Source organism: Microcaecilia unicolor, chromosome 6 (genome assembly GCF_901765095.1).
Source record: "Microcaecilia unicolor chromosome 6, aMicUni1.1, whole genome shotgun sequence".
NCBI classification, from domain to species: Eukaryota; Metazoa; Chordata; class Amphibia; order Gymnophiona; family Siphonopidae; genus Microcaecilia; species Microcaecilia unicolor.
The window spans coordinates 305,435,073-305,461,875 of record NC_044036.1 but is presented as its reverse complement, the minus strand read 5'-3'; the positions used below and the strand labels follow the sequence as shown (position 1 = coordinate 305,461,875).

The window sequence follows — 26,803 nt, the reverse complement described above, 5'->3', positions numbered from 1 at the left end:
CATTTAAGCTATATTTTGGGACAAAATCTGGATAATCTCTAAGCTTCTGTAGGTGAAGCTTAATTTCTCCAGTGATATCAGTTAAATCTCTGTGTTATGAACCATTTCTCTATATAAAACGCACCTCCAACGTTCTAATGAAGCCTCCACAACTCCCAACGTTCTAAATCTATGGTGGTGTAGATCGAAATTTGCCCATGAGGGTTTGCCCCGCCCTCGCGTCAAACGTGATGACGTCGAGGGCGGAGCGCTGATGAATCGCATCGCTACCAGCAAATTAAAATTAAGGGACCAATCTACACGACCCGTCCCTAAGCTACAAATGTGACGTCAATCGAATCGCGAATGCCCCACCCTCACGTCACAACGCGATGATGTCGAGGGCAGAGCCCCGAGACTCCAGACGAAGCGAGGGAGAGAAGCAGCCTGAATGTGGGAGCGAGGTAGCGAACAAGCCAGCCTAAACGTTGGAAGCAAGGACGGAAGGAAGGGAGGGAGGGAGGCAGAAAGGCAGGGAGGGAGGCAGGCAGCCTGAACGTCGGAGCCAGACAACCAGCCAGCCTGCCTGAACGTGGGGGGGAGCTTGAATGTGGCAGTGGGAGGGTGGGAGGGTCCCTGGACCCTGGAGGGAGGAGGGAAGACAAGGGGGAGGGGGAAGGGGGAGGGATGACAAGGGGGAGGGAGACGGAGAGGGGGCCCGTGCCGCACACTGTCATTCTTTCTCACACACACACACTCTCATTCTCACACACACACTCTCACACAGACAGCCTCACTCTGTGTCACACACTCGCACATTCACTCTGTCTCTCTAACACAATCACTCTCACACAACATTCTCTCAAACATACACACTAGGATGAAAACCATGCTAGTGCCCGTTTCATTGGTCTCAGAAACTGGCCTTTTTTTTTTTTACTAGTGTTTAATAATGGCAACAATAATCCCACAGGTACATCCAACCTGACTTCCATATAAATTCTTCCTGACAGGCTAGCGGAGCTGCCCTTTATCTGCATTTACCCAGTTCCCATCCAGAGCAAGTCTTTGGGAACCCTGCAGGGGTCACTGAGCAGAAGCACCTTCAAAGACAGTCAAATTCTGGCAACCGAAATAAAGTATAGAATCTAGAGCCTGGAGATGTGAGAGATGCTTACACCTTTCCTACCCTATTCTGCCATGAACCATCTCTCCATGTCGGGTCGCAGGCTTAAAAGCCCAAGCTGTCCCTTTAAAGGGCATAGGCTTGGCTCCCCTAGAGCATCATGACGCTTCTGGGCGTTGGGCTGGAGGCTGAATAAACAGAGAAAGCTGACGATCGATCGCTGCTTTCAGTAAGGAATTCCATCACACAGGAAGAAATCGCACTTTAGAGCGTTAAAAAGGGGGGGAGGAACAGAGCTTCAGACCTGCCAAAGGAGCACTTTAATCTCATCTTTCCAAGAAAGTTTACGCAAACTGTTTTACTTGGTAAGTCCAGTTTTAAGAATTCCAAATATCTGCATTTTTTAATCTGTTGTGCTTGAGTAGTGAGAGGCTGCCAAGGCAAAAAAAAAAACACAAAACAATCCACTAGGCTGAGGCCTGGGTACAAGTGCAATTAACTCCTGCTGTGCACTCCCTTTACTGAGAGGGATCCTGACCTGAATCATCTTGCAAATGACTCAATTCATTTGCTTCCCTAATTGGGTGAGTCAGAGTCATGGTCACACTTGGAGGGCGAGACTGTGAGGAAAGCCCAGAGCTGATGGGGCTAATGAAAGCCAAGAGGCAAAAGTCCTCTGCTCTGTCCTAAATTCTCCAGGGCAATGTCCAGCTATGTTATCATTTAAATGAAATCACTTAGATTTTTCTAATTTTATTTTACCATTTCTGTTTTGTATTTCCTTAATCACTATAAGGCATTACTTTGGAAACGCATGTAAAACTGTCATGTCAATCTAAATCATAGTTTTTACCAAGGGTAGCACAATGCCTACTTTTAGTCCGGCTGCTAAATAAATTTGTATTTGAAATGCCTGATGATTTTTGTCATAGTTGCCAGTGTATGTGGATGTTGTGGGTGGCTGAGCGTGACCAAACTCCCTTTATTGTGGCCAGAGAGCAATTCACTTGTGTTGAGTTTAGCACTCCCCCTTCCAGTTATTTTGAAAAGTCGGCTCCTATGCATTTTGTTATTTTCTGCTGGAATATGATGGTATTTTAGCTATTTTAACCTTCAACGCCTCTCTAGAGACAGTGCCCTTTGCAGAATCTTAATTCCTAAAGAGGTAGCTGAGGTCAAAAGACAGTTTTAAACTACAATTGGGCTATTCAGCATTTAGTGAATTGCTGTATCCCCCCTCCGCCCCCCCCCTCCCACCAAGCCCTTCAGTATAGCACTTGCACAAAAAGGGCTCAGTACACCACCTCTACAATGCATCCCACATAAACTGTCAGCTCAGTATTTCAGGGTTTTTACTGAAACTAGTAATTATATCATGAGCTACTGTATTATCTCAGTGGAGTGCTCCAGGGAATAGACTGGGATAGGAAGCCATGATAAAAAGTGCAGATGAGACAAAATTAAAACACAAGCCAGGCGGTGAGGAACTGCAGAAAGGCTTTGCCAGACTGGGGGACTGGGCATCCAGATGACGGATGACATTTAGGGGTCCGTTTACTAAGCCACTGTAGTGATTCCTGGCGCGGCAAATGCGGCAAAGCCAATTCAATTCCTCTGGCAAAATTTGCTGTGCAGGAATCACTACCATGGCTTAGTAAAAGGAGCCCTTAATGTGGGCAAGTTGAAATAATGCAGGTAGAGACAAGAATCCGGTGTGCAACGCTGTCTTTCACCCAGGAAAAGGAGTTGCTGTAGACAATTTATTTATTGCTATTTGATTATTCATACCATTGGTATGCCCTCAAAGTTAGTTACAAACAATAAGCTCTTTGAGCAGGGACTGTCTTTTCGTGTATGGTGTACAGCGCTGCGTATGCCTTGTAGCGCTATAGAAGTGATAAGTAGTAGTAGTAGTAATAATGTAGAAGCCTGCCCTTGCAGATGAGCAACGCGGCCGCGCAGGCTTCTGTTTCTGTGAGTCTGACGTCCTGCACGTACGTGCAGGACGTCAGACTCACAGAAACAGAAGCCTGCGCGGCAAGGGCAGGCTTCTACATGGAATGTTGCTAGTGGAGGAGTAGCCTAGTGGTTAATGCAGTGGAACGTGTGATGTTGTTACTATTTGAGATTCTGGAATGTTGCTATTACTTGAGATTCTACATGGAATGTTGCTACTATTGGAGATTCTGTTGCTACTATTTGAGATTTTACATGGAATGTTGCTATTCCACTAGCAACATTCCATATTTAGATTGTGAGCTCTTTGAGCAGAGACTGTCTTTTCGTGTATGGTGTACAGCGCTGCGTATGCCTTGTAGCGCTATAGAAGTGATAAGTAGTAGTAGTAGTAATGTAGAAGCCTGCCCTTGCAGATGAGCAACGCGGCCGCGCAGGCTTCTGTTTCTGTGAGTCTGACGTCCTGCACGTACGTGCAGGATGTCAGACTCACAGAAACAGAAGCCTGCGCGGCAAGGGCAGGCTTCTACATGGAATGTTGCTAGTGGAGGAGTAGCCTAGTGGTTAATGCAGTGGAACGTGTGATGATGTTACTATTTGAGATTCTGGAATGTTGCTATTACTTGAGATTCTACATGGAATGTTGCTACTATTGGAGATTCTGTTGCTACTATTTGAGATTTTACATGGAATGTTGCTATTCCACTAGCAACATTCCATATTTAGATTGTGAGCTCTTTGAGCAGAGACTGTCTTTTCGTGTATGGTGTACAGCACTGCGTATGCCTTGTAGCGCTATAGAAGTGATAAGTAGTAGTAAGCAAATAGATCTATCTATCTATAACTAGACAACATCGGTGAAACCCACCAAAACCTCTCTTCTTGAGCAATACTTGAAACAAAGAATTGTTGAGATCCTCAACGTAATTTGCGGCAGTGGTTAAAAAAAAAATAGAATGGTAGGAATTAAGAATGGCATGGAGAGAACAACAGAGAATATCATAATGCCTTTGTACTGTGTGCAGGTCTGGGTGCCACAAAAGTATAGTGGAATTAGAAATGGTACAGAGAAAGGTGACCAAAATATTAAAGGGGATGAAATGCCTCCATTATGAGGAAAGGCTAAAAAGGTCAAGGCAGTGGCGTAGCTAGGGGTGGGCCCAGGTGGGCCTAGGCCCACCCACTTTGGGCTCAGGCCCACCCAAACTTCTTGCACACTTGTTATCGGCTGGTGGGGATCCCCAACCCTCGCCAGCTGCAAGGGTCCTTCGATGGCAAGAACAGCTTCCTTTCCTGCTTGCTCCAGCCAACGGCTCTGTATACATGCTGCCATTGTGCTGGCCTCCCCTTGCCATACACACTCAGTTTTTACGCATGCGTGAAAACCAAGCATGCGCAAAGGGGTGGAGCAGCGGCAGCAGCGAACGGACAGTGTTGCCAGTTGAAGCAAGAAGGAAAGAGAGCTGTTCTTGCCACTGGAGGATCCCCACCAGTACAGGTATTTACTGTAAAATTGTGACTTGGCACCTGGGGGGGGGGGGGGGGGGATGTAGAGACTACAGTACATGTGCCCACCCAGGTCGCCCAGTCGCCCATCCAAAATTTAAGGTCTGGCTACGCCTCTGGGTCAAGGCTCTTCTGCTTGAATTAGAAGTGACTGAGAGGAAGATGAGTAGGTTGGAACCTGTGGAGGAGTAGCCTAATGGTTTAAAGCAGTAGGTCAGGCCAGTGTAATTTGGCTTAAGCAAAATCCTCTTCCTTCCTAACATGCAAATAAGGCGATCTTGTTTAACCGTTCAAATAGTACTAAGACTAGGGAACCTTCCAGGAAACTTAACAGCAGATTTACAAGCTATAGAATGAGTTGTGGTTAAGGCACTGAGCCCAGCTAGGTATAAAGGGCTTTGGACAAGTTCTTGGAGGAAAAGTCCATAAACAGTTAATCGGTAGATGTGGGACCCTTGGTCAGAACCAACATGGCATATCCTATGTTCATAGTTTTAAATTAAGACATCTGGGTTTTATTTCAAGGTAGAGACAGAGTGGAGGTGGTGTTCACAACACCCAGTGGAAGTCCCAGCCATGACTCGATGGTGATACTTACAGGTCAGACCAGCGTGTACCTGTGCTGGGTTCTTCAGAGAGCCAAATTCTGTGTGCACTAACTGAGAACTGTTCTAGTGAGTAGGTTAGAAGACTGGAGTGGAACCTTCCCCCCTTCCCCCCCCGAAGCTGCAAATGAAGGCTTCTTATGTTGTAGCCCCCATAGATGCTGGCACAGATTGAGCAGCCAGCTGAAAACAAAAACAAAAACACCCCCCCCCCCAAACAATAACAATAAAAAAAGCAGAGGCAACTCACAGGGTGCCAAGAGGGAAGACCAGAACATCATTCTGTGGTGACAGCTAGTGGCTGAATTTAGGCCCCATAATTGCAGGGTTCAGGACACCCTTTCCCAGGATTATGGCTGAAATGACTAGGCTGGTGGTGGTGGTGAGGAGGTATCAAATTTATTATTATTTTTTTAGATTTTGCTCACACCTTCTTCAGTAGTAGCTCAATGTGAGTTACACTCAGGTACAATGGATATTTCTCTGTCGCAGGAGGGCTCACAATCTAAGTTTGTACCTGAGGCAATGGAGGGTTAAGTGACTTGCCCAAGATCACAAGGAGCAGCAGTGGGGTTTGAACCGGCCACCTCTGGATTGCAAGACCAGTGTTCTAACCACTAGGCCACAAATAGGAGAAATAGCCTGCAGTCATTGCCAATGAATGACCAAGGCACTGTAAATCCCAAGAGAGTGGTTTTCGTTTGAACTGGAAGCCAAAAGGAGTTTGGGAAAACTTCAGGCCAAATTAAAAAATAAAACACATTTTACTGCTTATAGCATGTGAGTGAGTGTCAGGTGTTTATTGTGTTTCCACCTACTACATGGATGGGAGAGTTAGAGAAGTTATACAGTTCCAGGCAGTGGCGTAGCCAGGAGGCATTTTTTGGGTGTGCCAACAGGTTGGATGGATGGGCACTAGGGTTGTCAATTTTTTGAAAGAGAAAACCCGACCACCTGATGCACCCATGCCCTGCCTCATCCCATGCTCTATCCCTACACCGCTTCCAGTGCAGGCCACACTGAAGCTAAGGGAAGTCCAAGAGACTATACCCCTCAGTCCCTGTTGAGCCATGGTTCCCCAACACACATATGTTCCTCTGTATCAGTGCTTGTCAATTCTTTTGTGGCCACAACCCCATAACAGTGGCCAAATAAAACTGTGTAACTCCCTGGAGGTGCAGAATAATTATGTCCCTATGGAGAGCCTACTCAAGTCGTGACCCCATTTGGTGTCCCGACCCACAGTTTGGGAAACTCTGTCTTGTATGGTATTGAAGCCAAATACATTCTGCAACCACAGAACCCCCTGGCCCTCCCCCTCTCCCAGCAGTGGATGCAGAGCAGAGCTAGGACATTTCTCCATAAAACTAACAATACAAATAAATATTTGTCTCTAGTGTAATCTCAGTAACAGATATAGTGTAATGCAATACATGTTACTCAGAACCTAGATCAAATCTAACATGCCAGCACTAACTCCCAAAACAAGGATTCTACCTATGATATTTTAGGGCCCTAAATATTACAGTGAGGCCCTAAAATATCAATACACCTATTGGGAAAACTGAATAAATCAAAATGCCAAATTACTACAGAATGCTACATAGAAAATTTATACTAACAGAAAATCTTGGTCACACACACAGAGGAAAAATGCCAAATACAGAATAGGTGACCACAAAGATAAGCACAAATTACCATTTTTTCAGACTATAAGACGCACCGGACCATAAGACACACCTAGGTTTTAGAGGAGGAAAATAGGAAAAAAAATTTTGAAGCAAAAAGTGTGGCGGAGATCTGCCGGAGGACCTCAGGTTGTGCAACACTCTTGTATGGGGACAGCAGTTTTGCACAACCTGTGTGGCTCTGCAGTGGAATTTGTCCTTCCCTGCCATCCATGTCCAACGATTCTCCTCTTTCCCCTGCCCTCCCCTCCCCTCACGTCCAGCAATTCTCCTCCCCTCCCCATGTCCGGCGATTCGTTCAAACCCCCACCCACCTGCCTGTCTGCGCTCAGCTCCCCGACTTTCCGTTCGTGCAACCGTGCTCCCTGCCTTGAAATCTTTAATTTACATACCCGAAGTTGCGGCGAACCAGCAGTAAGTAAAAGCAGCAGGCAGGCAGGCTCGCCTCCTCGTCGCTTCCCATCCCTCTCGGCGCGTCCCGCCCTCGCAGAAAGGAAGTTACATCAGAGGAAGGCGGGACGCGCTAAGAGGGAAGGGAAGCAACGAGAAGGCGAGCCTGCCTGCTGCTTTTACTGCTAGTTCGCCACGACTTCGGGTAAATTAAAGATTTGAAATTTGCTCCCTGTTTTGAACACAGGTGCACGAACAGAAGGGAACAGGCAGGTGAGCCGGACCTCACAAAAAAAAGCACTGGGCGGAGTTGAGGCCCCTTTGAGTGCAAGGCCCTATGCGGTCGCAACGTTTGCCTCGGCCTAAGACCGGCCCTGGCCACCCCGCCCCCCCCCCGAAGGTGCGGTGAACCAGCAGTAAGTAAAAGCAGCAGGCAGGCAGGCTCGCCTCCTCGTCGCTTCCCATCCCTCTCAGCGCGTCCCGCCCTCGCAGAAAGGAAGTTACATCAGAGGAAGGCAGGACGCGCTAAGAGGGAAGGGAAGCAACGAGAAGGCGAGCCTGCCTGCTGCTTTTACTGCTAGTTCACCACGACTTCAGGTAAATTAAAGATTTGAAATTTGCTCCCTGTTTTGAACACAGGTGCACGAACAGAAGGGAACGGGCAGGTGAGCCGGACCTCACAAAAAAAAGCACTGGGCGGAGTTGAGGCCCCTTTGAGTGCGAGGCCCTATGCGGTCGCAACGCTCGCCTCGGCCTAAGACCGGCCCTGGCCGCCCCCCCCCCCCCCCCCCACAGCGAGCAGGTACCATACATTCGGACTATAAGACACACCCACATTTTCCTCTTAAACTTGGGGGGAAAAAAGTGCATCTTATAGTCTGAAGAATACGGTAAACTGAAATCCCAAGAAGTCAGACCCTTCATGTAGTACAACACCAGAGAAATAGAAAGATATGCATTTACTCCCATACTGTGCAAAAAAGAAAGCTGGCACATGCCAAGGATGGTGTTAGAGGTGTGCAATTAGGACAACTGCCCTTGGCCCCCTGGCCAGAGAAAGCCCCAAGCCTGCCGGAACATGAAGGAGGTGCGGCCTGGTAGTGGGCTTTGGGGTCCCTCCTAGATTTCTGCCCTGAGCCCCAGCCATATTTAACACCACATCTGGCAGGATGTACATTTCACATCTGGCGCATTCTAATCGCAAAATAGAAAATAATATTTTCTTTCTACTTTTTATTGTCTGGTCATTTTTTTTTTCAAATCATGTTCATTCCAGGCTCTGGTTTCTGCTTCCCTCTGTCTTCTCTTAACTCTCTCACTAGGGTCTCCTGTCCATTTGACATTTCTTCTCTCTCCATGCCCACCATCCATCTTCTATCTCTGTGTCCCTATCTTTCCCCATGTTCAGCATCTCCCTTCTCTGTGTCCCTATATTTCCTTGCTCACTGTCTCCCCTGTGTCCCATATCCCTACATCCATCATCACGACCCTATTCCTTTCCTCTCCCTCTATGCAGCATCATCCCTCTGTGTCCCTATGCCCCCCCATGTCTAGCATCTCCCCTCCATATAACCCTCTCCTATATCTGGCATTGACCCTCTGCGTCTATATACTATCCCAATGCAGCATCTCTGTGTCCCTGTCCTGTGCTCTCCCCCATGCCTATCATTTGTCCTCTGTTTTCTACATACATCTCTGTGTCCAGCTTCTCCCCTCTCTTCCTCCCCCACATCCAGAGGCAGCAAAACATCTTTTCAGTTGGAGGGGCCAAACAAACCAAACTCCTTAGTTGCTGATACTGTTTGGACAAAATATTGGTGGAACTATGGCCCACCCTATTCCATTGCATATGCCCACACCAATGTGTGTCTCTCCTTTCTGACCCACTCCGTGCAACTTCTCTCCCTTCCCTCCTTCCTCCGCCCATCCACCTGCCCTCCCTCCTTTTCTCACTTGTGCTGTAGGTTTAGTATTTGACTCCCTGTTCCTTTATCCCCTGGCTTTGGTATCTCTTTACTTTCCCTTCCCCTCACTCCTCCGTAACCTCTCCCACAGGTCCAGCACCTCTCTCCCTTCCAGCCAGTCAGCCGCCCCCTCCCATGAGTCCAACACCTCTCTCCCTTTTCTCCAGCCCTCCCCACAAGTCCAGCACTTCTTCTCGCTTCCCTCCAGCTCCCCCCATGGGTCCACCATCCAGTTAGCCAGCCAGCCCACCCTTCCCCCCTAAGAAGCAAGCACCTCTTTCCCTTCCAGCCAGCTCCCCTCCCCCAGGTCCAGCACCCCTCTCCCTTCCCTCCAACACTTTTCTCCCTACTTCTGCTGCAGTGCTTCTAACTTAGAGTATTGACGTGAAATATCTGGCAGCGATTCACACACATGGGCCAGCTCTGGGGTTCCCTCTGCTGTGTCCTGCCCTAAACAGGAAGTTGCATCAGAGAAGGTGGGGACATGGCAGAGGGAACCCCGGAGCCAGCCAGTGTGTGTGAATTGCTTCTGGGTAGCGCACGCCAATACTCTAAGTTGGAAGCACTGCGGCAGAAGCAGGGAGGAAAAAACAGAAGTGCGGGACAGGGGTGGGAGCAGAGGGAATGGAGCAAGGCAGCCAGGGATGCCATATCATTGTTTGATCGGGGACCTTGTGGTGCACCATTCTTGGGTGGGCCTTGGGTAAAAGTGGGTGGGCCTGGGCCTACTCATGTCCACCCATGTTTATGCTCCTGGTTCCAGGCTGGAGATTTTGGAACAGTCCTGAACTTCTGACTACCCCATCCTGGTGCATTAGGGGAGTCGCAGCACTAATTTTAATGGGCAGAATCAAGCACTTCAGATCCCACACTGCTTTGAGATGTAAGTTCAAAACCAGGGCTGGTCAAAAAGTCTCCAGTCTGCAATTGGGTAACTTGGCATCTCTGGAGAGTTTCCATTTAAAATGTTTTGTCTGTAAAGTTGGACTCCAGTTCCAAACTTTAAGTGCAAAAGGAACTCTTAAACATGGCGTTGAGAAATTGGGTTCACTTCAGACCAGTCTGAAATGCCTTGCAGTCAGAGCAAATAAAAAGCAGGACTTCCTTGCTTTTAATTAGGACAAGGCATCTCTGTAAAATGTTTTTGTCTGCTGCACCGAGGTCCTTAGTTCAACTTGAATACTCTGTTCAGGCACATAACCCCAGATCTAAAGACAAGATCAGCTGTTCTTTCCAGGTACACTTCTCCAGCCACCCAGCTCTCTGGTGAAAAATCTTGCAAGAAGTGTGGCCTCTTGGTGTTGTCCAGATTAAACTCTTATAATAAGGCGATATATTCAATAATTCATCCAGAATATCAAAGCCCACTTGGTCTATATTGTTTATCTCATGTTATTCAGCATAAGCAGTCGTTCCAATAATTTTATTTGGGGGGGGGGGGGGGTCCTTTTACGAGGCTGCAAAAAAAAGTGGCCTTAGCCTGCTCTTGTGTGGGTTTTTCCTACTCGCTAAAATAATTTTTACCACAGCAGTAAAATGGCCGATTTTCCATTTTTGTTATATTAATGGTCGTGCACTAATGTTGCCATTATGAAGCAGGCCATTAATAAGCACTTACTGACACCTACTTTGTAGGTGGTAAGGACTCGTGTGCTAATTCTGCACTTACCAGTTAGTTGGTAATGCAGCTGTGCTGATTAGCGCAGGAACATCCACTCTTTACCCGCAGACATACCCCCTCCAAGAAAATTTGTAAAATATTTTTAGTGCATGGTTAGTGTGTGCAGATTTGGAAATTACAGCAGGACCCCTGAGTGCGTCCCATGATATGCCATTTTAAGCTGCGGTATGCATGTGATAGTGCTTACCACCGTTTACTAATAGGGCCTTTTTAATTTTTTTTAAATTACAAATTAGTACATAAGTATTGCCATACTGGGACAGGCCAAGTACAAAACATTTTATGCTGCTTATCCCAGAAATAAGCAGTGGATTTTTCCCATCCATTTTAATCATGGTCTATGGACTTTTCCTTTAGGAAGCCACCCAAACCTTTTTTTTTAACCCCGCTAAGCTAACCGTCTTTATCACATTCTCTGGCAACGAATTCCAGACTTTAATTACACATTGAGTGAAGAAAAATTAAAAGAGAACTTAGATAAAATGTCAAAGAGATCTCTTTATACAGGAAGCAAATTATTCTAAAAAATAAGGAAAAACTGCCTGCAGGTGAACTAACAGAATTGCAGGTCTGCCTGGTTTAATGTAATGTGGACACTGAAGCACATGGCATCATTCTCTATTGAATGTTTGGAAAGTTAATTCCCCCTGTTTATTAAGGGCCAGATGCACTAAACTTAACGAGCCAGCAACGTGGTTTTTAAACTGCTTCTAGCCAGTCTAGCACGCAAGTAGTAAACCGGGACATGCACAAAAGGGTTCTTCGAGCCATTTTCCTGTTATGGTAGTAGCTAACGAAAACGGAATGCAAATGAGCTAATTACTATTATAATGTGAATGCGATGCAATGTACTACCGTTTCCAACCCCATGCACCGTGGAAAACTCTAACGGGAGGTCTGCACCTCTCATTGGGGCTGCTGTGAGCGCGACCCATGCAGAGGAGGATGCCCATCGCAAAAATCAGAAGAAAAAAAATGTCCAAAGTTCTCGTCAGCGACGTCCTTTCAAGTGCCTAACACTTGGACGTCCTTCACTCAAAAAAAAAAAAAAAGAACGTCCCTGACGAACACTTGGACGGTTTTTTTCTTCAGATTTTGCGATGGGCATCCTTCTCTTGAACGTGTTTTTCATACGTGCCCGAAAACCGTCAGAGAGAATCGGGGATCGGGATGTAAAAGGACGTCCAAATCAAAACTATTTGGACGTCCCTTTCAATTATGCCCCTCCAGGTTTCTCTTAGCCAATCACAGCGTATTTAGCTGACACCAGTAACAGCTAAACGCGCTATGACTGGCTGAGAGAGAGACCTGGAAAGGCATAATCGAAAGGGACGTCCAAATAGTTTTGATTTGGACGTCCTCGCACGTCCTGATCCCCGATTCCATCTGACGTGGTCATTTCGGGCACATAAGAAAAACACGTCCAAGAGAAGGGCACCCATCATAAAATCTGAATGGAAAAACGTCCAAAAGTGCTCGTCAGGGATGTCCTTCTTTTTTTTTTTTTAGTGATGGACATGTATGAAGCTGTCTTTGGCATGCGCAGAGTAGCCAGCATAACGCTTGACTGCCCTGCGCATGCTCAGCTGGCCGACTGGCTTCCCCTCCTTAGGAAGGAAATCGCATGCAAATGAGCTAACAGTGAGCAGTTCATTGGCATGCCATTTCCTTCATGCATGCCCGTTTTTTACCGATTCACTAAGGGATCGGTAAGGGAAGGGCTCTTTCCATAGAGTTAGTGCATCTGGCTGTAAGTCATGCTAGCGGCTGCTGTGTGCTAATGCAGACACAGCCCTTTCAGTTTAAATGGGCTATGTCGGCATTGCCGCACAGCTTAGTAAATGGGGGGAATGTTCAGATGCTCAAGCTTTAAACTGTTGTCACAGCCCCTGTTTACAAAGCCGTGCGGCAGTGTCGACACAGCCCATTCAAAGGGAATGGGCTGTGTCAGCATTACCACACCTACAGCCGCTAGCGTGGCTTTGTAAACAGGGGGGATGATGACAAATTAATTTTTTAAATATAAAATCATCTGTATTATAAATTAAATCAGTTGTCAAAATACAGCGTGAAACACAACATTTTATCCCCAATATACCCTCCCCCCTTGCCCACCCACCCCTGAAAGGGGACGTTTTTCTTAAAAAAATATTTTTCCTCAGAAAACTCTTTGGAAGTGTATCACTCTCCTTATTACATTTACGGCTGGTTTCAGTAAGTGGCACCCAAAATTCAGGGTTGGAAAGATCCATGCTAAACAAGTATTGTATAAAGGATGATCCATGCAGACTGGATTCATGTGCCTAACTTTAGGTGCCAGCATTTACGTCTGCTGAAACCTGGTGTAAATGCTGGTGCCTAACTTTTGGGATTTGGGGGTCCCCTTTTACTAAGCAGCGGTAAGCCCAATGAGGGGCTTACAGCTCACTAAACAGGATGTACCGCCGGGCTACTGCAGCAGCCCGGCAGTACTTCCCACCCCTAGTGTGCCTTCATACACAGTGATAACTCAGTTTTCATCGATAATCTGCCTGAAAACAATCAGCGAAAAATCCGAAACCGACGAAAACCGAGGCAATTATTTCCATATGAATCAACACTGGAAAGCAATGGAATTGTTTGGCTAGACGCACGGGCTGATGCTCACACGAGAAACGCCACACTGAGCAGGAGAACGCGTGGGTCACCCTTTGTTTTCGCAAAATTAGCAGCGAGGTCGCATGGGCACGCCGACGAAATCCGAGACAAATTTTTCGCGGAAAAAATCGACGAAAACCGAAACCGACGATAACCGGTCAACGAAAACCGAGGTATTACTGTATTAATTTTTGTAGCGCCAGAGTGTACCCGGTGGTAATTGGGCAGTTTTGTGTCTTGCCCGGTTACCGTCGGGTTAGAGCGGGAGGCCTTATCGCCACCTCAATGGGTGGCGTTAAGGGCTGCACTTGAAATGTCTGCATGGCAAGTGCTTTACTTGCTGCATGGCCATTTCCTAAAGGAAAGAGAGACTTCCCTTTTACCCGCTGCAGTAAAAGGGGGCCTCGGCGTGTGTGGAAAAACACGCACCAATACCAGCGCATGCCCCCTTTTGCCGCAGCTTGGTAAAGGGGGCCCTGGTTGCGGAAATGACAGTATTCTATAACAGCATGCTTAACTTGTAACATAGTAGATGACGACAGAAAAAGACCTGCACGGTCCACCCAGTCTGTCCAACAAGATAATCTCGCGTGCCATTTTTTGTGTATACCTTACCTTGATTTGTACCTGTCTTTTTCAGGGCACAGACTGTATAAGCCTGCCCAGCACTATCCCCACCTCCCAACCACCAGCCCTGCCTTCCACCACCGGCTAAGCTTCTGGGGATCCCTTCCTTCTGAGCAGGATTCCTTTATGTTTATCCCACGCATGTTTGAATTCCGTTACCATTTTCCTCTCCACCACCTCCCGCGGGAGGGCATTCCAAGCATCCACCACTCTCTCTGTGAAAAAATACTTTGTAAGAGCATCCCCTCTTTCTGTGGCCACACCTCTTTTGAGTTGCTCAGTAAAATTTAGGTGCTGATATTATGGAATATCTACTAGGGCTGATGCCAGGGCAAATGCAAATTAATTTGCAGGTGTGCACATCTGCCCTGCAGTGCTCAAATTTTGACCTGCAAATTTTGGCGACCTGTATAGAATCAGGGGGGAGGGGGGAGTTAATGATTTTCTAAAGTAAAAAAAAATTCTAAACATTTTGGAATAACAGTAACAACATTTTATGGATGTAAAAAATTTATTTTTGATTCCAAAAGAAATAAAGCTTACAAAACTAGGCTCCCTCCGTCATCGGATCTGAGGGGTTCAGGGTGCATACCCCAGCCCTAGCTTTTCACTTAATTTTTCGATTTTGCATCTCTGTACACACACGAATCCTGTGAGGTAATGCAAGGCCACACACGTGTGCAGCGAGTGACAAACTGACTTGTGGTGTTGAGTTCCCTCCCTGGCACTATTTGGTTTCCACACCAACAGCGCCGTAATCTAAAGGGGTCAAAGTCCAACGTCATCCAGAGGCAAGAGAATCCGAGTAAGGGGGGGGGGGGGGGGCCCGTGGCTTTCCTGTGCAATCGCCTTTTTCCTGAAGCTTATTTATAGAAGGTTAACTGTCTCTGTCCTTCACACCCACTCCACATACCCACACACACAGGGCACACCCAAGTGCTCAGACGTAATCAGGGCGTTGTTCCCCTTAAAGGCAAACTTTATAACTTCACGCTAGCCTATGATCTGGATTACTGGAGTTTGGACACACAGTCGGGCTGTTGGATCTGTACCCCTTTCTGGCTTTCCTTTTCGGGTTTGCTTACTCCATCTACATGATGATCCCCTAAAGGAGGAAGGTCTATTTGGACTGGACGAATTGCATTAAAGATAAGAAGAAAGTGAGACCCGGAGTCCTTCCTAAATTGCTGCTCGCGCGACACTTTTTCAGCAAGCGGAGCCTCGATTGTAACCGGTAAGGCTGCTTCCTTCGCAATTAAATTCTGCTGTGGGCAGAATCAGCCCTGATCTGTCTTCGGGGACACCAGAGAAGGAATCGAGGCGTTCATTGTGCGATCAAATCGAAATCATTGTTCTCCGTTTCACCCACTTGCTTTATAATATTGTGCACCCACTTGCTTTATAATATTGTGCACGTCAGTGAGCCCCCATACTTCATGCTGGCACACTCCCCAGATACTATCTCCTTGATACAGGATCTGATGCAGTCATGGATCATTTCTTATAATTAGATAGGCTAGTAGCTAGTTTATTCTGTAGTTAAGTATCCAAAGGCAGAGCCAGGGACACCCTTTTCTTGCAAGCATGTTGGAGTTTCCAGTTGCACTGCTCTTTGGGGCCTGCAAATTCCATCAAAACAGGGGTTGCCCCCATTTTGGGTACCTTCGGGGAATGCATAGGGCATTGTGGCTTTTTCTTAACAGAGGTTAAAAATCCGTCTCTAGATTACCTCTCTGGTTGGGCTGTGCTGCGTGCCCTGAGCTCTCTGAATGGTGATCGTTCTGCAGCTCGTATTTGCAGATAACGGTTTCTAGTTTTCCCCCGCCTTCTAGAGCAACAAGGCATGGAAACATTTTAACAGAACATATTTCCTAACGCTGGTTTTACGCTTTTCTTTTAATATAAGTCAGAATTCTGTCATGACAGCTGGCAAGCACGGGCTTTGCCCAAATTCATTTTTTGACAAACTATAAGAAATCCCTGAGAAAGCTGCGCATTATGAAACGGGATTCGCCACTTTCTGCCTCTAGCCAGTGTCACACCCTCAACATTTTCCAGATATAAAAAGTTGACTTAGAAGGACTAGTTTTCTTTCAGAATAGAATTTTCCCTAAATCCAGATAGAATAGATCTTAAGAGTTTCATGCTTCGAACTTTTTTCTTTCATTATTGCAAACACAGGCCCAAACACGATTCCACAATTGTTGAATAAATAAAATTTGCTGAGTAATTGTAATATCCTCCAGCGAAGACCAACGGGGTGTGACCAGTCAGCCACAGTACTACAACATATGTATGTATAATTGCCTTATTTCAAACTTGCAAACATGAACGTTACTGCTTGTATATACGTAAACATATAAAGCCACCTTATTTTTTTTAGATGTCTATATAGCAAACATCCGATGAAGATACAAAACGGTCTTTCTTGTGAAGTTAGGGAATGACTGATGACAAAATATAGTATTTAAGCTGATGAAAACGTATCTGGGTTTTTTTGGGGGGTACGACAGCGCCCTCTGCTGATAGAACAGCTGCCCCGTTACATATTTTCAGACACACCCACGTTCATAACATACGATCTAACTGAACCCAGGAACACGCCCGATACAGGCTGCAGGGAGAAGGACGAAAAAGTTACGTTCTCTCAGTTTTGCTGTTTTTCTCTTCTCTCCTAGATCTTTTGCAAACTGCATCGAAAATGCTTGTCTTGTTGCTGGGAATCGTTATCCTTCACGTTGCAGTGTTGGTGCTGCTCTTCGTCTCCACTATTGTTAGCGTAAGTAAAACAAAACATGTGAAAAAAAATATGCATGAAACTTTGGGGTTTACTTTTTTGATTTTTTTTTTTTTTTTTTTTGGAATGCAAGTCTCTGCCACTGATAGACTTAGCCGCAAGCACTCCGGTGTTAATAGTTTTACCATGTTTTTCTCTGTTGATTTTGACCGGATCTGAACAAAACAGGACAAATGCTATCGTTTTATTTATTAAAACCTTTCTCCGCCCTCCCCATGGCTGTCTTAGTTGTAATTCCCTTTTGATGGAGAGAATTCACTAGCTCAAAAGACCGCGAAAGACTGAAGTACAAGGCATCGCCTCCTGCTGCTAAATGTAAACATTAAACGCACAAATCTTTCTGTCAAAACGGATAGCTATATAGTTTAACATTCCAGAGTTCCCAGCACCTTATTTTTGTTACATTTGTACCCCGCGCTTTCCCACTCATGGCAGGCTCCATGCGGCTTACATATTGTATACAGGCGAAAGCAAAAGTACAGTTCTTTTGAAAGCGAACACCCTCCAAGGATCAGTCAGTAATTTGCCTTCAGTTTTCTCTCCAAAATTCACCCATGTAACCCGGAGGGGGCTGTGCTGCAGGATTTAGGCATAAGGAATATATTAAAACCTGCTGGTTTAGTTTTTAAGTGCCTTGTTTTCCGTAGCTGCAGGGCAGCGCTTCCACCTTCCTGCACCACCCACTGGGCACAGTACTGTTGAGGAGCCTGGTGGTCAGAGTTCAGGTTTTGAGTGTGAAGAAGGGCGCGTTCAGCCACTCTGTCCATCTCTCATAGCCTAACTGAGCCCCAGGGCAAAACCTTTAAAACAATGCGAGTTATCCAGTATAGAAATCTAGACCAAATGTGATTTAATTAATGTATTTGTTATGTTTCAGGAATGGCTAGTTGGCCAAAACTATTCAGCAGATCTGTGGCAGAACTGCACAGGGGCTGAGAACACCTGGCACTGCCTCCATTCCTCTACCAATGGTAAGAACGTGACTGTTTTAACTGTTTTTTTTTATTTTTTTTATTTTAAATCCTCTTTTTGTCTCCCTCACCATTTCTTTTCTTAATGTGAGAGAAGAACGGAACTACTAGCACCGGGGCAATCGTCTTTCCCCTAATCCTACCTCTCAAAGATTGTGCTCTGGGCAGGTTGGTTAATGGCTGGAGGTTATTTGTAAAAGAAGCTTGCCCCCTTCACATGACTGCCCTTTTGGTTACAAACAATGCAGCTATAAGGGTGTTTAAATATAGTGAGCGGTGTCTGGGCCCCAGGTCTCAGGTTTCTGAGAGGCCTGGGCTGTGAGGTGGGCATGGAATGAAGGAGAACTCTTTGCCAACTGACTGGTGCCCCCTGGTGGCAGCAGGGTGTCTCACCATCTCTCACATAACACTCTGGACGTGCCTCTTACTCTGAGGCCTGTGACTGGTTGCTTGTTCCTTCATCAGCAGCTGGCAGCCATGGAGCTGTTTATGTAGTGTAGGCGAGCTATTTTGGAACAGTCACTCGGGCTTGCTGAAAACCAGCCACAATCATGTTACGAAGCAGGGCTGGGTAACTGCAGCTTACATAGCAATGCATGCTGCTGTCCACCCAACTTTTTTCTTCGATCCACCAGTGTTCGACCAAATAATCACTACTACTACTATGTAGCATTTCTGCAGCGCTGCACAAACATAGAAGAAAGACAGTCCCTGCTCAAAGAGCTTACAATCTAGTAGCTCCAGCAGGCATCTGAGGAGCTCAATCCAACTGCCAGCATGTCCTCTTCTCTTTTTGGAGGGTGTTAATCGCTTTTGTCTTTCCCTTTTTACCGGGTCACCTCTTTACTGTCTCTAGAGGAGCAGACTGAGCGAACATGACTTGTTTATTTTTACTCTTGTTGAAGTGCACTGTTGGAAATGGCGTAAGAGTTTTGGCATTTCGGTGTGGATTTAGGAGCCTGCTTGTCTTTACTTGTAAATTTATAAAAGAAAATCTGGCTGTAGAGCATTTTTCAGGGACTGGCATTGAGTAATATTACATTGTCCGTCCTGTTCTGTGTAGATCTGACAGTCTTATGTTTAAATTGTTCTCAGATTGCTCTGGCTGTGTGCGTGGGTTTGAACGCTATCTTTGTTCAAAGTTTTTTTAGCACTGAAGCAGCTTCCTGAGATATATTTCCCACTAATGGGAGTGACTATTAAAGGAATAACACCGCCACGCTGAAGATTTCCTGGAACCGGTGCTCTGTCTGCCTCACTCTTTCTCTTGTTCATATTTCCTGGCAGTGAACTGAATTATAGAAACTTTAGGACCTTGTGCCGATAATGGAAAATTATTTGTAGCTCTCATCCACCATCTTTGGTATCATAAAATGCCTTCTATCCTAGCAAACCTTAAAAATGACTTTTTTAGAACGTTCACAATCGTAGCCTTACTAGGACAGGCCTTGCGAAGGAATTTTCAAAGCCATGTCTGTGCATAAAACCAATTCCAAAATGAGGCTTTTGAAAATTCCCCACCCTATTGGCTTAGAAAATGTATTCATGTAGTTCCACTGTGCCTCCTTGCACATTCTAGGAGGTAGGATTGGGGTGGAGTATGCCCGTACTTCTGGATTTTCAAAAGCATGTATCTAAGTGTCACTGTGAAGACTGTTTGCAAAATAATAGGGACGGATTTATGTACTTGTTTTCCTTTGCTTTCAAAGGGAAACATTTCCTTATAAAAACTGATAGAAGATATGCAGGTAAAATGTGCCTGTAAACTTTACTTATAGGTACAATTTTTGAAAGATGCCCCTTGTTCCACATGTAAGTCACACTGTGCATGTGAAGAAATCCTTCAAAGAACACAGTTTTACAGTTGAGCACAAATACTTTACTATCATGATCAACATTGTTAGTTGGGTAAAGTCCAGCAGAGGGAGACAAAGTAACTGGTTAATATTCAGCCTGCAGCAATCGGTGCTTTTTTAACACAGGCTACTGTGGACATATTTAGACCAGTCTCGGGCCATAGCTGGCTACTGGCGCTGAATGTCCAGGTTTTCAGTATCCATCAGACATTATCTGGGTACCACTGATATTCAGCTTGCCCAGATAGTTATTTGGGCACCTGTGCTGAATATCGTCTGTGCCTGGATAATTTCCAGTTCCACTTTTCTCTGGACCATCCAGGCACTACCAGAATTGTGCCACAATGATTATTTATACATTCAGTGGCATTCTCCAGTTTATATAACTGGAGAATGCCACTGAATATCTGCCCCAGACCTAATTGGGTACAACTGATCGGTTCTCTCAACCAGTTAACTCACACTGAGTATCAACCTCTAAGTTTGCAGCAAAGTGGAGATTTGAGAATTCCTGACTTCTAACCACATCCAGTCCACTTCCTGTTTAGGGTGTTATAGTGGCCTGAATAGGAATGTTAAAAATATATTTAGCAAAAAGAGGGGAAGGGGCTTATTTTTAAAAGGTAGGCATGGGAGAATCCAATAGTGGAGGGCATGGCAGAGAGGAGACTTAAAAACAGGACGAAAGCTGAACAGATACAGGACTCGGGCATCAGAGCTACCAATTTCCATACTGAAGGTTGTACTCCAATGAGGGCTTGTGTGGAGTATGAGTTTAGCCAGCATTTGGGTGAGGTGGTAGAGGGAGTGTCTTCAGAGCTACAGTTTTTGCCATACACACAAAGTGGTAGGAATTCAATTCCAAAGCGGAGCTTTTGGTGTGCCTTAAGGTTGTAATAAGCCAGGCCTGTTGTACAAAGGCAACAGTGTATTCTAAATTGGGGATTAGTGAGTTTCTGATTGTGTTACTCAAGATTAATCTGTTCTTTTGTTCTTTTGTATGTTTATTTCTGGTCCTTGAGCTTTCTTACATTCAAATACAACTTCTGGTCAGGCTGGATTTTTCAGTAAGAAACTGTTTGAGATTTCTGTTGCGGGTGGAAAAGGGTTTTCCTTTGCTGACAGGCTTAGACTGTACAGTTATTTAGGTTAATATCCTGCCTTCAAGGTGCAGAGTGGATCCTTCAATAGAGGCTTCCCAACATTTTGCTACAATTGTTCCAGTCCTGGCCGTGCAAATCCAGATTTGAAATTATACACGGGTCAAATGCTTGAATTAGGCAGAACCACAAGGCACACAAGCTTCTGTTTCTGAGAGAAATCAGAACTATGGGCCCATAGATGTAATGGAGAAAAACCAAGTCTGCCATAGGTGACCTGGTTCAAGTAGGAACCCTAAATCTGTCCCAACCCCAGTCACTTATGATGTACCATACGTTTCTTAATCACCCATCCAGAACATGCTCCAGGCAATTTACACAACCTATAATATAAATAAAATTAAAAAAGAAAAGAACATAAACATTGCCATACTGGGACAGACCAAAGGTTCATTAAATCCAATATCCTGTTTCCAACAGTGGCCAATCCAGGTCACAAGTACCTGGCAAGATCCCAGAACAGCAAAACAGATTTTGTGCTGCTTTATTCTAGAGTATGCAGTGGATTTACCCAAGTCCATCCTAATAATGGCTTATGGACTTTGCTTTTAGGAAGTTATCCAAACCTTTTTAAACCCTGCTAAGCTAACTGCTTTTACCACATTATCTGGCAATGAATTCCAGAGTTTAATCGCTCATTGACTGAAGAAATATTTTCACCAATTCATTTGCTACTCAGTAGGTTCTCTGCATGCCCCCTAGTCCTAGTATTTTTGGAAAGAGTAAACAAGTGATTCACATCTACCTGTTCTACTCCACTCAGTATTTTATAAACCTCTATCATATCTCCCCATAACCATCTTTTCTCCAAGCTGAAAAGCCCTAGCTGCTTTAGCGTTTCCTCATAGGGAAGTTTATCTCATCCTCTTTATCATTTTCATTGCCCTGATTTGTACCTTTTCTAATTCTACTATATCTTTTTTGAGATGTGGTGACCAGAACTGCACTTGGTATTCAGTGGAGCGATTCAAAGGCATTATAACATTTTCAGTTTTGTTCTCATTCCTTTCCTAATAATTCCTAACATTCTACTTGCTTTCTTAGCTGCTGCTGCACATTGAGCAGAGAGTTTCAATGTATCATCAATCGATTACACCTAGATCCTTTTCCTGGGTGGTGACTCCTAATGTGGAACCTTGCATCACGTAGCTATGGTTTGGGCTCCTCTTTCCCACATGCATCACTTTACACTTGCTCATATTAAGTTGTCTGCCATTTGGTTGCCCAGTGTCCCAGTCTCATAATGTCCTCTTGCGATTTAACAACTTTGAATAACTTTGTGTCATCATTAAATTTAATTACTTCACTAGTTATTCCCATATTTAAATCTAGCTCAGACCCCTGGGGAACCCCACTACCTTCCCTTCTCCATCGAGAATATGGACCATTTAACCCTACTCTGTTTTCTGTCTTTTAACCCGTTTTTAATCCACATTAGAACATTGCCTCCTATCCCATGACATTCTAATTTCCTCAGGAATCTTTCATGAGGTACTTTGTCAAATGCCTTTTGAAAATCCAGAATCACAATATCAACTGGTTCACCTTTATCCACATGCTTATTCACCCCGTCAAAAAAAATGTAGTAGATTGGTGAGGCAAGATTTTCCTAGACTAAATCCGTGTTGGCTTTGTCTCATTAATCCATGCTTATGTATATTCTCTATAATTTTGTTCTTTATAATAGTCTCTACTATTTTGCCTGGCACCAACATCAGGCGCACTGGTCTATAATTTCCCAGATCACCTCTGGAACCTTTTTAAAAAATCGGCATTACATTGTCCACCCTCTCCAGTCTTCCAGTACTATGCTTGATTTTAAAGATAAATTACATATTACTAACAATAGCTCTACAAGTTCATTTTTCAATTTGACAGTACTCTAGGATGTATACCATCCGGTCCAGACGATTTGTTACTCTTCAATTTGTCAAATTGCTCCATTACATCTTCCATGTTGACAGAGATTTGTTTCAGTTTCTCTGACTCGTTAGCATTGAATACCATTTCTGGCACTGGTATCTCTCTCATCTTCCTTGGTGAAAAGACTGAAACAAGTAATTAATGTAATATCTCCGCTATGGCATTGTCTTCCCTGATTGCCCCTTTTATCCCTCGGTCATCTAGCGGTCTTGCTGGCTTCTTGCTTCTAATATAGCAAAAAATGTTATTATTCTGTGTTTTTGCCTCCAACGCAGTCTTCAGTGTCTCTGCCTTCCTTATCAGCATTTTGCATTTGACTTGCCATTCCTTATGTTGTTTCTTATTATTTTCAGCCAGATCCGTCTTCCATTTTCTGAAGGATTTTCTTTTAGCTCTAATAGCTTCCTTCACCTCACTTTTTAACCGTGAACAGCTGTCGTTTGCCCTTCCTTCCTTCCTTTTTTTAATATACGGAATATATCTGGTCCGGTCTTCGAGAATAGTATTTTTGAACAGCATCTACGCCCAACTGTGAAATTTTGATATTTACATCTTCTCCTCCTGTTTTTATCTTTGACTGTTCTCATTTTATCATAGTCTTGTTTTTGAAAGTTAAATGCTAATGTATTGGATTTCCAGTGTGTACATACTCCATAACTGTTTTGCAATTTATTCTCCACCCCTTCATAGCCTAACCTAGAGCTCTGCACCTCGCAGATCCTCCGGTTGAAGACATTGTATTATCTCTGTATTGAAGATAGGTTCTAATTAGGTTGATGGTTGATCTTGGTGTGATTATTCTGATCAGGTGCCCATACTTACCGTATAACCCAAGAACAGAACTATAACCACGTAAACAAAACTCTTTTGCAAGGTAACAGTTTCACAATCTATTCTGTGCTGTGGTTAAACACTGGTTAATACTCAAGAGTATCGGCCTTTCCTTGGCATTGTTTTAGCACGAGCTTCACCAGTATGATTGATTTGCATTCCATGATTGTATGATTCAGTTTTCTTTCCGTCTCTTTTTTACCTTATACTAACAGTAAATATTGTTTCTGTTTGCCTACATTCATCTGTGTTAACTTCTCCCTCTGCATAAAAGCCTTCAAATATTATGTTCACCCTGATTGAACTCTTATTGAAGTGTACAGGCTACCTACCATGTTTGGAGGGACAGATGGGGTGGGGGAAGATCTTTGGGCTACTTTTTTCTGTAGCTTTAATTTCAACAGTTTAAGAAGCTAAAAATATATCATCTTGGGCATAGGGGATAATACTAACTTGAGTCCACTCCCAGTGAACTCTACAGCCAGTTTCTCACTGGAGCATAGCCACGGGTGGGCCTGGGTGAGCCACAATCCCTGATTATAGAATACATTTGCATTCCTTAGCTTAACAATGGAACACACTTGGCCACTGTCAATCTGCCGGCTTTGGCCCTGTTGGTTTCAGGGTAGTTATAGCCTGGTGGGGTACCCCATGGCCTGCAGCATCACTAGATTCAACTACTTTTTGCAGAAGTCTTCATTCCTCATCTTCCTTCAGGCTGTGTAACGTTTAGATAGCTTCTGCTTTCTTTCTTGAAAAGAGAGGTGGTTAGTATTGCTGATTTTAGCAGAACTGGGCCAAAACGTTCTAAAACCATACAAAGTAACCCATTGATTTGCAGAGAATACCTTGGGTGTAGTGTAGGAATGTCTCTTGTATTCACTGAAAGCAAGCGCGGCCCACACTGGCATTTTGCTAATGAATGGTGGCTTTCTCAAACAATACAGGAGTTATGGGGCAAAGGGCATTGTGCAAATGCCTGTATGGAAGCCACTTATGTAATAATATGATGGGAAGTGGGGCTGGGAGGGATTTTTGCTTAGCTTGTGTTATACCTGTGGTTAGATGTGCCCTTTCTTGGGAATTGGCGTTTTGATTGATCCGTCAGTAAATTTTATGATGGATAAATGTAAGGCCCAATTCATGAGCTGAGGATGACTCTTCTTGACTGAGATTAAGCATCCGTCTATAGGGCATCTACCCTTATTCCCACCCTCAGGTGGAGCCCAATTTGTGCTGCTTGAGGAGTGTGTGCAGCGGTCAATAGCTCATCTTACTATATCATCACCAGACAAAAAAAATCCTCCTTTCTGGTCAACACACCCCTTGTTACCTTGTCCTTACCCTGGGCCTGGCACTCCTCCTCCCCTCCCCCCCAATATGTATGTATATAATTATTAAAAATGAAGAAAGTCATGGTGCCTCTCAAGGGTGGAGTTTTCAGAAAATCCGTATTCAAGTGTTGCTTTCTTCCTTGTAGCACTTTGCGAAAGCTAGTATTAAATGCTGAGCTGTAGAATTCATAAGTAGTAATCATTTTTACCAGAGACTGATTTGAATGTAGCCCTGACAAAGACCGCAGCCTCAGAGTAATTCATGGATGTCTACAGCTGATTGGCTGGGAGATTTCCAGGCATGTAAAACAGAAACTGGCATGATCCACAGATTTTCTCCAATCCTGGGATCACTCTGTGCAACCTTTTCAGAAAATGATAGCCTTGAAACTGGTCTAAAATAAAAATAATGAATGAAACGCGAGTGTGGCTAGCTAGGGCATTCTAGTGTGCCAGGACAAGTGTAAAATTGAAGGGGCAGGAATGGCATAATGCTTCCTCTCTGGGAAAGAGGAGAGCTTCTGATTTGGCTCAATAGAAGTACTTTTTCAGCTTTTTTTTTTTTCTCCTTCTGAAAGATCCATATTGTATTGGGTTTATCTAAAGGATTGGAAGGGAACCTTCAGTGTGAAATTGATGGGTCCTTTTACTAAGCTGCAGTAATAGGGGCCTAGTCTAGCGGTGGTGGCCGTCTTTGCCACACTCCAGGGCCCCTTGTACCACAGCGGGTAAAAAGACCAATAAAAGAAATGGCCAGTTTGCACTTGCTGTGTAGCCATTTGGGGAGGGGGGGAGAGAATTTACCGCCACCCACTGAGGTGGCGGTAAGGACTCGCACAGTAACTGAGCAGTGTGCGATGCTGCCTGATTACCGCCGGGTGACCCCCTCTGGAAATATTTTTCAGATATTTCCGCTAGCGTCGGAAATGGCACTCGCTGGGGGTGGAACTACTGCCGGCACCTGCATTGGGTCGGCAGTAGTTCTGGGTTGCCATGTGGAAACCCTTTAGTAAAAGGGCCTCTATACTGCCACAGCTAGGCAAGCAAATTGAAAATGGGTTGCCTTTTTGACTACAGTGTTGAGTAATGGATAATCTTTTTGTGCAGTAGTGGTCATTAATGACCCATCAGGATCATCATTGGCTAGATATAACCTGGGCATTTGGGGGCCGGGCCCGTCGGATGACATAACGCTCAATTGAAGGCAATCAAAGAACGTATTGCCTTCAAAATCTGTACCTTGATCCGTAAAATTATTTATGGCGAAGCCCCCGGATACATGACAGACCTCATTGACCTACCAAGCAGAAAAGCATCTAAATCAACACGGACATACCTAAATCTGCACTACCCAAGCTGCAAAGGTCTTAAATACAAATCAACGTACGCATCCAGCTTTTCTTACATAAGCACACAACTGTGGAACGCACTACCAAAAGCCTTGAAAACAAAGTACGACCACCTAAACTTCCGGAAATTACTAAAGAGTAACCTGTTTGAAAAGGCATACCCCACCGACCCAACCTAAATGCCTGATCCCTGCAGCACAACAAAAGCAAGTACGTAATAGACATAACACAACTCTTCTGTTGACTGTTCCACATGAACATTTTACTACCACATCATCACTTTGTGTTTGTTCACACCGGAGTCTACGAACGCCTCTCTGGTACCATGTAAGCCACATTGAGCCTGCAAATAGGTGGGAAAATGTGGGATACAAATGTAACAAATTAACTGCACAGAAATCTACCTCCTTTACAGTAGTGTTC

The 26,803-nt window shown here is 44.8% G+C and overlaps 1 protein-coding gene across 3 annotated transcripts in view; it reads left to right on the top strand.

Annotated features, from left to right (window-relative positions):
- Positions 1-1,323: 1,323 nt before the first annotated feature.
- The window catches only part of PMP22 (peripheral myelin protein 22), a 50,239-nt gene continuing 24,759 nt past the window's right edge, over positions 1,324-26,803 (top strand). The window contains exons 1-3 of one of the 3 annotated variants that reach the window (XM_030206187.1): positions 1,324-1,470; positions 16,838-16,938; positions 17,834-17,927. In XM_030206187.1, coding sequence (XP_030062047.1) covers positions 16,861-16,938; positions 17,834-17,927 — 172 coding nt within the window. In that variant the 5' untranslated portion in view covers positions 1,324-1,470; positions 16,838-16,860. Of the gene's footprint in view, positions 1,471-15,053; positions 15,394-16,747; positions 16,939-17,833; positions 17,928-26,803 lie in introns of those variants that run through there. The other 2 variants (XM_030206186.1, XM_030206188.1) reach the window with 2 other exon arrangements.